The sequence below is a fragment of the Triticum dicoccoides genome, chromosome 6A (genome assembly GCF_002162155.2).
Source record: "Triticum dicoccoides isolate Atlit2015 ecotype Zavitan chromosome 6A, WEW_v2.0, whole genome shotgun sequence".
Lineage (NCBI taxonomy): Eukaryota > Viridiplantae > Streptophyta > Magnoliopsida > Poales > Poaceae > Triticum > Triticum dicoccoides.
The window spans coordinates 612,515,700-612,530,738 of NC_041390.1; the positions used below are offsets into that span (position 1 = coordinate 612,515,700).

The window sequence follows — 15,039 nt, forward strand, 5'->3', positions numbered from 1 at the left end:
AGAGAGTGGCGTTTTGGCTCCTAGGTGCATATGCACCCATTGTCGAAATCCAAATTCCTAGAAGTTGAAAAATTCGAAACAAAAATCCCGCGTGTATATCCGGACATTTTATGTGCGTTCACAAGGTTTCGGTGAAAAACGACGTTTTTTGTGGCTTGTGTAAAAAAGACAATTTCTGATGCTTCATTCTAACTATTCACGAGGCATTTCTTTATCTTTTTTACACAAGCCACAAAAAACGTCGTTTTTCACTGAAACCTTGTGAACGCACATAAAATGTCCGGATATACACGCGGGATTTTTGTTTCGAATTTTTTAACTTCTCGGAATTTGGATTTCGACAATGGGTGCATATGCACCTAGGAGCCAAAGGCAATTACCGGATTTATTTGGTTTATGCCATTCCATTATGATTTACATACACTATACTCCCTCCGTCCGGTGAAGAGTGTACGTTTGCGTTTAAAATTTGTCCCCAAAAGAGTGTACTTCTATCTTCCCAATGCATTTTAAAGTATTTTCTCTCATCACACGGTAATCAAGACCAATATCATTCTATACATAGTCTTCTTAATTTCTACATGCATTTAGTTCATTCGGGGTTGGGTAATTAAAGAGGAGAGAGATGGTGGCTTGCATCTTCCCAATGCACTTTTTACCCCACTCCATAATTTCTCCTAAAATTTCTAGACGTACACATTTCACCGGACGGAGGGAGTACATGACATGGTTTGCCATCCTAATTCAGTTTTATTCCTGACCAGTGTATGGTTTACTGACTTGTGCACTTTAGCATGCTTTTCTTTCAACTTCTGCTAAATATTGTTCCATATTTCTTTGTATCAAGGACCCACATTGTTGAAATTTGCATTATCTATTGCAGCTACAAGATCTTGGAAGCACAATCATTGAGTTATGGAGTCAAATGGACACACCATTAGATGAACAGAAATGCTTTGATCATGTTACTTCTTTGATTTCAAACTCACAAAATACAGTGATGCCCCAAGGATGCCTTGCACATGACCTTATTAAGAAGGTTAAAGTTGATTCTTGATTGTCTATTTATCTGCTTATTTTCTTTGTATTTTCCTCAAGCTAATTTCTTTAAATTATACTAATTGTCATGTGAAATTCCTTTCCCACGTTGTTTAGGTAGAGGTTGAAGTCAAGAGACTGAAGAATTTGAAAGCTAGCAAAATGAAAGAGCTTGTCTTAAAGAAAATTACTGAGCTTGAAGAAATCTACAAAAGTGTTCACATGTATATTGACAGAGTGACAGATTCTCACTGAACTTATTGATTCTGGTTCACTTCTTTCCCATGCTTTTCATCCTGAAGATACATAACTAAAGTTATTATATACAGTTTTGTTTCCATTAAGAACTACCCGATGCATGATTTAACTGGTGTTCCTTATTTATATAAGGTTGCCGTTTCTGTCTCATCTTAAAATTCTGTGAATTTCGTAGTCAAATGCAATGGTAGGTTCTGCAACTGTCTTTCAACTTTGTGCCTTCTAAGTATCAGCTTGAATATTTAGGCAGATCAATTTGGATACAAGAATTGAATAAGCCCTTATGAAAACTAAAAGGGAAAAAATATTGCAAGTCATTGCGTCTCTCCTTCAGAGGAGGATTGCACATTCATGCTCTAGGATTTTTTTACTGAGCTCAAGGTTGTGAACTATTTATTTGCATTTCTTTGGTAGTGATATTTGGTTAAACTGGAGATCCTAGCTATAGAACATCAACGGTGTAAAGTATATGTATTGCTGCTCAGAGGTTCTGTAGATACATCTTTACTGATTTTTCATCTTTATCATGTATGCTTCAATTCCTGCATGCCAAATAAACGTAAGTCATGTACTAATACTTTATCGTACCATTCCTTTTGATGTTAGATGTACAACAGTTTTATGCTCAAATAAAGATATAGTATATGAATACAAATTAGTTGCTGGTTATACCTTCATGATTTAGTTTTCCAGTTAAATGTAGTCTTGTGCTCGTGTGATTGAAAACTAAGAATGGAAAGGTGAAGCTGCACATCAGACTAGAGTACATGCTATGTGCATACACTCTGCCCCTCCTCTGTTTCCATTACTTTGAGCTACAGGAAAGGGAAATTAGAGGTAGATGAAGTAGCATATGGGGGTAGCACTCACCTTTCCCTGTGAGCTTGCATCGAGCTCCAAACTTCAAGTGAGTCTTCACGAGCTTGTGCTGTATCTTGGGGTACCAGCTGACCGGTGACCGCCCCTGCACGCGATGTTGTTCGGCGGGGAACAGCGGCATGGAGCAGCTGCCACAACTTAGGATCGGGCTTTGGCGCGCCAGACGCAAGCGGTGCTACCCGCAATAGCTCTCACCTTGCTGCCGGCGACGGCGACGGTGTCAGACGGCAGACTGCATCTCATCTTGTGTGAATCGTCTCTGAGCTCGAACTAGGGGGAACATAGGCATGGGAGCAGCTGCCACAACTTAGGCCCAGGCTTGGACGCGCCGGATGCGGGCCGTGGTACCCGCAAGGGATCCCCACTTGCCGCCAGCGACGGCGATGGCCCCGGACGGCGGACTGGCATCTCACGGTCTCACTTTGTGGGAAACGCCTCATGGAGGTCGACCTGAGGCAGCTAGAAGAGTCCAGGAGATAAGGTAAGTGAATGGAAAGAAAAACAAAATATGCCGTTTCTGTGGTGGGCTGACCACAACACGTGTTGGTCCGGCTGACCACAACACGTGTTGGTCCGTTTAACCACAACACGAATTACTTGATTTCACCTGGCTGGCTGGTTCAATTTTGGTATTATATTTTCCCCCGCTTGCCTTAATCTATATTCACTTTGTTGATATTGAATTGGTCTTAGTGTTAACATCAACAATGGTTATTCGGTTTCGTATTACTTTAGACATAATTTGCTTCAACTATGGCATTTTGTATTTTCCTTTTAAATTGATATGGAACATTGGAAACCCAGCCATGGCGGCAGTGGCGTAGACCTTCATTTAACTCCCCAACGCCATGTCTCAGCAGAACAAAGCGGATGGATCATCCGCTCCACATGTGATGGTGATATACATGGGCTTTTTAAATAGACTTTTAAACACGGCCTTCTCTCTGTCGGGCGGCACCATCCTGCTGCTACCTGACTGTGGTCGTGGTGGTGTGCGTCATCAGCACCGCAATAATAATCGGTGATCCAGAATCAAAATCATATCAGAAGAGAAGATATTGCCCCGGACAAGAAATGTCAATGACGTGATTTTTTTTTCACCCGCTGCAACGCACGGGCATGTTTACTTAGTAGTCTTTCTCTAATAATAAAGCACGGATTGACTTTGTCGGATTCACCGTCATACTATGCTATTTTGTAAAAAAGACCTTGTTATTTTATGTAATTAACTCACATGTTATGTTTATGTTTATAAGTGGTAGAAGAACGTTTCGATTTTTTATCAGAGAAAAATGTGCGTTGATAGGGAATCAAACTCAGCACCACGGCCTCAATCATAGGCTCGCAAACCAACTAAGCTAGCTATAGGCTCGCAAACCAACTAAGCTAGCTAAAGATCATGCATAGCTACAGATTCTACGTAATTTAAGCGGGGCATGGATCTGTGTTTGACAGGACTTGGGACAAAAACACTGCCCCTTTTCGACAGAAAATACGGCCCAAATGACACGCCGTTGGAGGCCTGCCTTCCCGATCAAATTGGGCCAGCTAAATAATCCAAAAAATGGTTTGTCTTGTGAAATCGATCACGATCAGCGCCCTAACGTCCAAGGGCCACAACCAACTGAGATAACATAAATCCCTAAAAAACTAAGGTAACATATAACTTCATGAGAAGTTCTGGTTCATTTTGCACTTAAATAGTCCCACCTCGCTTTTTTACATTGAATTTCATCAATTCATATACGTTCCAAGTTGCTCTGGATCCACGAGCGGGATCGGGACAAACAAAGAATAAGAACGGATCTACAAAAATCACATGAAGAAATTAAAGAAAATATGATATGATTCCTGGGATTGAGGGGCTGTCATGCATTCCTAAACAATGAAGCTGCACCCGATTGATTGGGCACTGATCAAATGAAAAAAATAAAGAAAATGTGAATCACAGTAATCGCATAGGAGGACCTAACTAAAGCAGGAGACAACAATTTGAGTATTAATTAACCCCAACAATGTGGGGCTGCATGGAATTTTAGCAGCAGCAGGCATGGATTTTAATTGTGCCCTTTTTTTCCTCATTGTATTTGCATATACAATTCTTACTAAACTAGCCCTAATATTTTTTTTCGGTTACAACGGATGACATGTGATGTGTTGCTTGCACGTACTGTCCTTACCAAATTTGAGACAATTTTAATTTCTCTCATTGTAACACACTAGCAGTTATGTTTACACATACAATCCTTATTAAATTCACGTTAATTTTTTGCTAGTGATCAACAATGATGTAGACTCGACTAGATGGCGAGTCGTTCGTCGGCCCGATCTTTCACGATACTAGCAGCAACAAGAAATTCCGGTCGAGCAAAGATGCAAGACCGTAAGAACGAAATCTTGCGTCAAGTAGATTGAATCGACTCCACGCACAGCAGCAACAAAATACTCACGGATCAGCAACGAAGACGATATTTGGTGTCCCTCGACATGGAACGTTTTCTGTAACTTTATTGACTCACCATTTAAGAAAAACCAATCTGCGTTACATGGCCGAAGCCAGCCATATTTATAGGCGATCCTGAGCTCACAAACCGACCTGGACTCTATCCTAACGTGCAAAACACTCACGTGCAAAACAAAGAGAAGAAAAACTAGGACTCTCTCTCTCTCAACCATATAACTAGGACTTTCCTAATAAAATAATCCGGCAACGTTGTTAATCATGCAGGATCACGCCTAACCAAAATAGATCACGCAGGATCTAAACAACCAATACAAGACCGTACCATAGCGGTTTCTATTCGGATGAAACTTACTAACAAAAACTAAAAAAAATTAGGCTACTTGAATTGGAATAGCACCGACCAATGTCCAACTTGGAGTACGAAAATTTGGCGTGACTTCTTCAGCTGGTGGTTCTGATGATGGTACTTTCATTGTAATTTGGCCAATGGTCAAACTATTTGATTTGATAACTTGATCTCTTTTTGCACCTCTGGTCACATCATCCCCTCCTCCTTGAAACAAAACCGTCCTCGGTTTTGCGGGAGATTTCATTGACTTCTTCAGTGAAGCAGTTGTGTCCACCATGATTTCTCCCATAAACATAGAACGCAGAACATGTCGTCTTCCGGCTTTCCAAAAAGAGTATGTATTGGACCGTCCCTCATGTGTGGCATGACGGTCATATTGCCACGGTCTCCCCAACAATAAATGGCATGCATCCATCGGCAATACATCACAAATCACTGTATCAGTATAGTCACCAACCGAAAAATTGAGACGCACCTTGTGAGTAACTTTCAGTTTCCCCGACTGATATAACCATTCGACGCAGTGGGGTTGTGGGTGCTTCCAGGTAGGCAAAGCTAAAGCATCCACCAAGTCCTTGCTAACCGCGTTGGTGTAGCTTCCTCCATCTATGATCAACTTACAATTAGTGTTGTCGATTTTGCATTGAGTTTGAAAAATATTCCATCGCTGCCCCTTATCCTCAATGCGATCTTCTTGCACCCGTTGCACCATCAAAGACGGATATGATTCTGCAGCTTCGAAACTCGCAACCATATTTTCAACATCTTCAGATTTTTCACCAGAAGTGTCAGAAACTGCCTCTTCATCACTAGAGGATGCATAGCCATCTCTCGTGAGCAACATTCTTTTCTCATTAGGACATTCACGCTTCATATGTCCCCTTCCTCCACACTTGAAACACTCTATGTCACTAGTGCGTCCGGTCGGCTGTGCACTAGAATCAACCATCGACAGTCCTGATTTTGAAGCATCCTTTTGCACGGAACCATGAGAGCGATTTGATGATGTTGCCCTGGAGCTAGGACCGACATCCTCACTCTTATACTGCGAGTGTCGCCATGTGTTCAAAGTGGTACTGGGAACAATGTTGACTTGGCGTCGCTTAATCTGTTGTTCCGCACGCACAGCTTGGTGCACAAGATCTTGTATGTTGTAGTAGACCACCATCTCAACACGATCCTGCACCTCGATATTTAGCCCGTTAAAGAAACGAGCCATAGTCGCCTCCGGATCCTCCGTTGTCCCTGTACGTATCATAAGCAATTCCATCTCCTTGTAATATTCATCAACACTCATATTACCTTGAGAGAGCCGCTGCAACTTGTTGTACATGTCTCTTTTATAGTGCTCAGGAACAAAACGTCGCCTCATGAATTCTTTCATACCTCGCCAAGTCGTCGGCTGATGTCTTGAACGACAAATTTGATTCCACCAAATTAGCGCGTATCCGGTGAATTCAATTCCAGCAAGTTGAACTTTCTTCTCCTGCTATAATGATGGGCATCAAAAATTTGATCAACACGCATCTCCCACTCCAAATAGCCTTCTGGTTCGCACTTGCCGGAGAACGAAGGGATTGAAATTTTTATGCGCCCAATTCCATCATCCAAAGGCACACGCACAGCTTGACCAACTCGGTCATGCACTCCACCACGAATGGATGTTTCGGGACGAGGCTCATAGTGTCGTGGTCGTGGCGCGTACCCCGCGTGGTCAATGCCATCACCAAAACCATCATCTCCAGCATGAGGGTGTGCCGCCAGACGGCGATCATGCACGCCAGCATATCCGTCGCGAGCTGGTGGTGCATAATACAGTGGAGCAGCCGGAGCAGTCTGTGGTGGTGCAGAAGTCGCTGCCGGCATATTGATGATGTCTGCCAAACCATCGAACCGAGTGATCAGGACATCTATCCTTTTGCCGAGCGCGTCATGACATTGCTTGATGTAGTTGCATGTGTGGTCAAAACCATCCTGAATATTTTGAGGAATATCATCCGCATACACTGGACGCACTATTTCCTCAGAATCAGCAGCAACCTCGTCACCCTTGTCGGCCGAGGTTGACATCTTAATCAACACAGTACCGTGAACAACCTTAGCTCTGAATACCACTTGATGTAGACTCGACTAGATGGCGAGTCGTTCGTCGGCCCGATCTTTCACGATACTAGCAGCAACAAGAAATTCCGGTCGAGCAAAGATGCAAGACCGTAAGAACGAAAACTTGCGTCAAGTAGATTGAATCGACTCCACGCACAGCAGCAACAAAATCCTCACGGATCAGCAACGAAGACGATATTTGGTGTCCCTCGACATGGAACGTTTTTTGTAACTTTATTGACTCACCATTTAAGAAAAACCAATCTGCGTTATATGGCCGAAGCCAGCCATATTTATAGGCGACCCTGAGCTCACAAACCGACCTGGACTCTATCCTAACTTGCAAAACACTCACGTGCAAAACAAAGAGAAGAAAAACTAGGTCTCTCTCTCTCAACCATATAACTAGGACTTTCCTAATAAAATAATCCGGCAACGTTGTTAATCATGCAGGATCACGCCTAACCAAAATAGATCACGCAGGATTTAAACAACCAAAACAAGACCGTACCATAGCGGTTTCTATTCGGATGAAACTTACTAACAAAAACTAAAAAAAATTAGGCTACTTGAATTGGAATAGCACCGACCAATGTCCAACTTGGAGTACGAAATTTGGCGTGACTTCTTCAGCTGGTGGTTCTGATGATGGTACTTTCATTGTAATTTGGCCAATGGTCAAACTATTTGATTTGATAACTTGATCTCTTTTTGCACCTCTGGTCACATCAAACAATATCTTATAATAGGCATATGTTTATGGGAAAAATAAATCTCAATGTTACAATTTCGTGAATATATCCATCTCTAAGAGGGCTACTGTGTTAGTTTAATGAGCCTAATGTAAAATTAGGGTGATGCATCGCATCAGTCCCACCAGGCCACCACTTGGTTCTATATAGCAAAGGGCCCGACAAGGAAGGAATGAGACACTCGGAACGAAGAAGAGTCAAACATTGTCGATATAAGTCCTAGTAACTCCAGAGCGCGACATCAGCTCCGGCTCCGCCGTCGGCGCAGTCTCCATTGTCCCAGTACTGCCCGGTGGCCATGGTAGGCGGTGGCTCCATGAGCAGGCCCTGCGCAAGGTTCGCGTAGTAGTACGTGTCCGAGTCCGTCTCCCCAAACAGGCAGTCGAGGTCGAACATGTCCATGCTTAATGCGCCTGGCTCTTCAAAAGTGGCATCACCGGAAGTCTGCGCCGTCTCGGACGAGGGGACGCTGCACGCCGCCGACGACTGGACAGCCACGCTGGACGTGACTTCCTGGCCCGCCCCAGCGGCGGCACCCGTGGCCTCCGGACGGCGCAGGAAGTCCGCGACGGCCTGGACGGCCGCGCGCCGGACATCAGAGAGGTTGGAGAAGGCGGGCGGCACCGAAAGCAGCCACGCGGAGTCCCGGAAGTTGAGGCACGCGGCGGAACGGCCGCGCAGCATGAGCATGGCGGCGTCGTGCGCGCGCGCGGCGGCCTCGGCGGTGAAGTACGTCCCGAGCCAGAGGCGCGTGCCGCGGTCCCCGGGGACGCGCACCTCGCAGACCCACCGGCCGGCGTTCCCACGGCGCCGCACGCCGCGGAACACGGGGTGCCGCGTCTCCCGGAACTTGGTACGGCCAGCGGGGCGCTTCGGCGGCCACGGCCATGCCGTCCCGCCGCGCTCGGTCGTGGACGAGGAGGAGGCAGAGCTCGAGTACTCGAGGCTCATGTCCATGGCTGCTGGCTGCCGGTGGATGGCTCGCTGGTGGTATCTAGCTTGAGGCTTGTGCTCGAGCGAGAGAGTGAGAGTGTTGCTTGGTGTAGTGCTAGTGCGTGTGCGTATTTATACGTGTGACAATAAGATGACAGCTGTTTCCTTAGCCGCGTTGCTGCATCGCGTCCACTCGCCATATGACAAGACGCGTTTTGGCAACGCAGCTTACGCCGCTTTGTGTGCACTCCAGCGGGCAAGACACGGCTTGGTCTAGCATCTCTGCTCGTAGCCGCCAGCTGAGTTCACGTGTTGTCAAGTCGCTATCCGAAACGTCGATTTGTGGCATGGTGGCGCTTTCCTGCAGCGCGTTATGTTACCACGTGGGAAGGATGGCGCTTTCATGCCGGGCGTTTGCCTGTTCGCTAAGTGAGTGTGAAGAAAGTCAGGTCAGGTCAGGTCAGATGCCACGCGTGACTCGTGAGGCTACCGACTGGCATAGTGGTGGCAACTGGCAAGGGCTTTGCTGAAACTGAAAGCTTGCGTTTAGTTTCAGGGGCGTTTGGGTTCCATGTACATCGCATGTCAGTATCTATTGAAAACATGAATAAAGCTAATATCAGAGTTTTAGCACCTCAAAACGAACGCATTTTTCAACATTAGATTATTAGCACGAATCTCAGGGCTAATCTACTGCCATGTAGGCTTCTGCCATCCCTTCTTATGGTCGAACGAACCGAACGACGACCGGCAGCCCACCCAGTCATCTCCCTGCTCACAGGACGTCTAGGCTTAAATAAATGCAGAATAAAACTAAGTATACCAAGTTTAACTATGTGCACCTACAACTTGTGCTAAACCAGATACACAACTATGTGGTTGCAAGATATATAACCTGAAGCATAATCCAGCAACGGCAACGGTGCGAGGGCAACTATCGGATGATGATGGCACCTTCGATGTCGTTGTCCCTTCCGGGGGCATCGTTTTGGAGCACGCGCTGGCTGGAGGGGACAAGAGAAGGAGCGGTGTTACATCTACCGCAAGGCCGACGGCGGATCCTGGCGGCATCGCGCCGCAGAGATTCGGCGATGGACGCGTCTGGAGATGGATTCGCATAGGAGGAGGAAGTTGTCTGGCAGCGTCATGGTGGCGTTGATGGCAGAGAGGCCTGGCAAGGTCGGTGCAACAGTTTTGCTTTGAGGATGGACCGAGGGATGATGGAGGTGACGGCCCTTACAGCGTGCGGTGCTCACTGGGAGTGTGCCTAACCGGTGTGGGACCCAATCCTGGTAGTGGCTTGGAGGGGACACCCGGCTTTAGATGTTAGGCTTTAGTGCGATGTCTGTTTGGTATTAGGCCCGGACATTCGGCACGCCTTCATCGAGGGAATAAAAGTATCAACGGTGTTGTCAAGATGGTGGCTTCAAGCTTATTGATGTACCACCTTGTATGATCTTTGTGAATAATTAATAATATGGCTGCATGCATCGTCCAGATGCAGAGGCTGGGGGTACATCCTTCTTTTCTAAAAAAAATAACCTGAAGCATAATGACTATCACAAAATAAGTGCATAAGTAAAGAGCTCGGTTAAGAGATAACCAAGGCATGCGAAGACGACGATGTATCCCGAGATTCACCCCTTTGCAGATGCTAATCTTCGCTAGAGCGGTGTGGATGCACATTGCTCCCTAAGAGCCACAATGGCTCACAATATTCTCCTCACGCTCTCACACAATGCAAGGTATCGTGAATCTACTATAAAAAAAAACCTTGAGGACGATCACCGAACCCGTACAAATGGAGACCCTTGAGGGCGGTTACCGAACCCGTACAAATTGTCCGGAGCAATCTCCACAACTTAATTGGAGGCTCTCAAAGATTTCCCAAAGCTTTACACCATAATGATTGAGCTCCGTGACAACACCAACCATTTAAGGCACCCAATCACCCAGGAGGAACAAATTGTAGGGTACCAAGCACCCAAAAGTAAAAAGCTTCTCAAAATTCCACTTCCATGTATCACTGTGAAGAACTCAAACCTGTGCATCAAATACAATGGCAAGAACACACGGAATGCTCAAGTCCTTCTCTCCAAATCCCACCACAACAAAAAATATTATGGAGAAATATGAGAGAAAGAACAAAGGAGAATAACACAAAAGAATGCCAAGATCTAAATCTAGAGGGTTCCCCTCACTTAGAGGAGATATGGATTGGTGAAAATGTAGATATATATATCCTCTCTCTTTTTCCTCAAATAGACGCAAGAATCAGGGGAGGAATAGAGAGAAAGCAAACTACAAGAGGTCAACAATGATGGGGGAAAACTTGCTCAGATTAATTGGGGTCATTAAAAAAGAAGACCCCCTTAAATAGGCTCCTACGAATCTAACTGTTATGCTGCAGAGAAACACTGGAGCAGTACAAGCACTTGGATAAATAGTACAACCGCTCCAAGCAGTAAAACCAGGCAGTAGTGGCCTGAGCGGTACAACCGCCTATCACACTGGTTGCACCGTTTACTAAAACATAACCGGAACTACGGTGCTCCTACCGCTCAGTACCGCACCCCAAACCCAGAGAAATCACCCTCGAGCGGTAGTTGGGGCGATACAAATGCCGGAATAGCCGTCTCAAAAGCTCACACGAGTGGCTGTAAGTTTCATTGCGGTACAAATGTCGGAACAACCGTCCCAAAACCATGTACATGCCAGGCAAGCAACCCAAACCGCCAAAGCCGTTGATGGAACCGAGAATATCCATTAACGCATGAGTGGTTCCAGTTCGTTGACCAAGCGTTGACCAAACTGCTGAGAAGAGACCATCTGTCCAAAATCCAACATTGAAGATGCTACGGTAATCTTACGCATCCGACACAAGTGTATGCCAATAATAAATCTGGGTGCTATCTCACGTCCTAGAAAATACATCGCCTTTGCTGCACCTTGATAACCGCAACTAGCCATCACTAATTTTGTCAAACATGACCCGATCATTCCTTTTCAGAAAAATAACATGGCCACCCAAACGAGACTAAATTGGAAAAGCAAAAAGATGGAACATGATAGTCAAATATGGTACTTGTGTACAAATCAGACTTGCAAGAGCAAGACACATTTTTCTCTATTGATCCCAAATTACGATATCATTCTTTCTTTTTTTCTAGGAAGAAGAATTTATTAATAATGGGTAGAAGTACATTCATTACAAAATAAATAATGACCCCTCCATTCCAAAGTACTTGTCGTGGTCTTAGTTTTATTTACATGCCACACTTTACTTTGTAGAAGTACACAGTTAATTTTATGCTGAAGTTCCAAAATCCTGACAGTATTTTCTTTTCTTGCTACAGCTTTGCTCTTGTTGTATCAGATAGGCTTGTCCCCTGTCCTGCCCTGTTACAAGTACGCGCGCTTCTGTACTATGGGAACAACGGGGAGAGGCAGATGGCCCTTTTTCTGCAAGCACGTCACGGTCTCGTACAAGCTTTGTCTCAGCGGAGTGAACTCCAACCCCAGCTCCCTCAACCTCAGGTTTGAGAACTTGTACGGCTTCGCCGTGGGCTTGCCGTCATCTTCGCACCTGCCGCGCCAATGAATTCCGCGGTGAGCAAGCAAGCAATGCCCAAAATCGAATCAAACACGTTGAAATAAGATCAATCATGTTGTGCTTATACTTACTTGGCGGTTATGTGGTACTGCGGGAAGAGGTCGCCGAGGAGTTGGAGGAAGTGCGCGCGGTGTAGCACGGCGCCGATGCAAAGGTAGCGGCCGCGCGCGTTGGGGTGCTCGTAGACAAGGACGTGTGCGCGGGCGACGTCACGGACGTCGGTGTAGGCGGCGACGGCGTTAGGGTAGGTGGGTTTGGCGCCGGTGAGGTAGCGGGCGACGTGGCTGCTGCTGAAGTTCCAGGCCCCTCTTGGCCGCCTCCTCCGTCGCCGTGATCTCCGCCATCATCTTGGCGCAGCAGTACAGGTTCTGCAGTGCACACGATCTCAGTTCACCGGCTAGAAAGATCGGGTGTGATGGAGCAGAGTATTCGTTAATTTCTTACCCCTGTTTTTTTGCAGTACTCGTAGTCGCTCCAGCACGTCTCGTCGAGCACGGCGTCCGGGCAACGGTTGGGGTCCATGTGAACGGCGCCGTAGGACGAAGTGAACACCACGCGCTGCACGCCGGCGTCCGCTGCAGCTCTGATCACGTTCCTGGTGCCCTCAACGGCGACCGGCACGAGGTCCTGCAAAAACCGGCAGCACATGTAACTGGTAAGTACGCGGCCCTTGCTGAAACTAAAATAAGTGAGCAGCGCAAAGTATGTGCACTGACGGGGTCGTTGGACACCGGCGAGGCGACGTGGAAGACGCCGCGGCAGCCGCGGAAGGCGGCGCGGAGGCCGTCGTAGTTCCTCGGCCCCCTCCAGCGCCAGAGGTGCGCGTTCTTGCGGTCAGCTTCACAAACCAATGCAAAGGCGCGCGCCATTAGATGAGCTGGTCAAGCACCACAACACTCGGCGAGATCATGGATGGTGTGTCAACTGTTGCTTACCAGGATCTCGGGCGGTTCCCCTGACGCGGTAGCCACGGAGGAGGAGCTCCTTGACGACCCAGGAGCCGATGAAGCCTCCGGCCCCCGTGACGCAGACCAGCTCCTGCTCCGGCTGCCTCTGCTTCAGCTCGCCGTTGTCGGTGGCCTTGTCGATCGACGGCATGGTGACGTCACGGGCTAGTACGTACCAATTTGCCTTTGCTTGTCGTTGCTGCTGCTGAGCAATGGATGAAGCTTGTGTGGTCTGTACATTCAGTCCGCGGCACCATTTATACTACTGGCTGGTAGGCTGGTACTGGCACCGTACCGGGCGGGCACACGACAAAACTGCGGTGCGATACTACGCGTGAGCAGGGAGGAAGGCGAGGGGAGGCTCGGGTGCAGCTTGGCGGGAAGCAAAACATGGGGCCGTCGCGTTTGGTCATGGAGCGATACAGCGACTCAAGGAATATTCAGCGGCGGGTGCAGATGCAGCGCCGACGGGCCCGATGGGTGGCTTCGGACCGGCCTGGGCCACGTGACCGCAAGCGCGGACAGAATCCTTCCTCCTGCCACGGAAAAGGTCCATCACCTGGCACGTCACCGTTGCACGACCAAGGTCCTGTTTGGATACTCTAACACTGTTAGAGTTAGAGTTATTTTCTAACCCACTCTAACTCAAATAAGCACCTCTCCATCAGGATAGTTGAATTAGATGAAACTAACCCACTCTAACCCTTCCTGTTTGAATACTTTTAGGTTATTTGAGCTCCAAACTAATTCAAACTAGCTCTAACCCCATGATCCAAACAGGAAGCTATGCTGGTTTCTCCGCTCGCTCAGTGCCATCAAAATGCTTCTGCGTCCTGGATTTGACTTCCGGTAGAGTTTGAACACGTTTGCCGGCCAAGAATGATGATGACTTGGTTATACGGAGTACGTGTTTACCTCTTGTAACGGGTCTAGCTTTATTGGACATTTCGTTGACTATGTTTCCTTGTGAGATGATTAAAGCCTCATCGTCTAGCCATCACGATATAGCGGGTACTAGGCGTGGGTCAACCGGGGATACCCCGATCGGTCACCCCGTGTGCCATCCGATCCGCGAGAACGTATTCGGTGCACCGGTGGTTGTGGTGCTACCGGTGCACTGGACACCCTAACATTTTTGAAAATGTTTTTTTTAAGGAAACAAATTGAAAACATTCACTCAACATCAATATTTGGTATCATAAATTTTCAAATCAAAATACGAAACATTCCTCGAGATAAAAGAAATGATAAATTTGACATCAATGTGATAATCGGTCAAATCTAAAGTCCAACTTATACTACGTACTATTCGGTGTTAAATTTATCATTTTTGTATCTCGGGCAATGTTTCGAATTTTGATTGAAAATTTTACGACAATAAATATTGATGTTGTGTGAATGTGCTCAATTGATGTCACACTTTTTGGAATTATTTTAAATGGGCTACGGAGATTCGGTGTACCAATAGCACCACAAGCACCGGTGCACTAGATATTAGCTATTTGGTCCATGCACTGTACATCATTTTTCACCTCCCGCACCTTAGATCTAATCGAAATTCAAGAGGAAAAAAAATCCCCTTCCACACCATCTTGTCTCTGCTCCACAACGGCGTGCATAAGAGCGCGTAGATGTGTGGCGAAACCGCACCCCCCTACTCCCACAGTTGCTCGTCGTCTCTGGCTCCCATATCAGACTCGTCG

General features: G+C 46.7%; 1 protein-coding gene, 1 long non-coding RNA gene and 1 pseudogene across 2 annotated transcripts in view; 1 reads left to right on the forward strand and 2 right to left on the reverse strand.

Moving 5' to 3' along the window:
• The window catches only part of LOC119314619, a 3,024-nt gene extending 1,624 nt beyond the window's left edge, over window positions 1–1,400 (forward strand). Inside the window, exons 2-3 of the long non-coding RNA XR_005152396.1 lie at window positions 884–1,039; window positions 1,156–1,400. This is a non-coding gene — a long non-coding RNA (uncharacterized LOC119314619). The remainder of the gene's footprint in view (window positions 1–883; window positions 1,040–1,155) is intronic.
• Window positions 1,401–8,062: 6,662 nt separating this feature from the next.
• LOC119314620 (dehydration-responsive element-binding protein 1H-like) lies at window positions 8,063–8,800 on the reverse strand. The gene has a single exon (XM_037589338.1). The coding sequence runs from the start codon at window positions 8,798–8,800 to the stop codon at window positions 8,063–8,065; it is 738 nt and encodes a 245-aa protein (XP_037445235.1).
• Window positions 8,801–12,054: 3,254 nt separating this feature from the next.
• On the reverse strand, window positions 12,055–13,487 carry LOC119314621 (annotated as a pseudogene).
• Between the last annotated feature and the right edge of the window lie 1,552 nt (window positions 13,488–15,039).

What these genes read in the sequence shown, in the direction of transcription:
- LOC119314620 (XM_037589338.1), bottom strand. Translation starts at nt 8,800, where the DNA reads ATGGACATGAGCCTCGAGTACTCGAGCTCTGCCTCCTCCTCGTCCACG.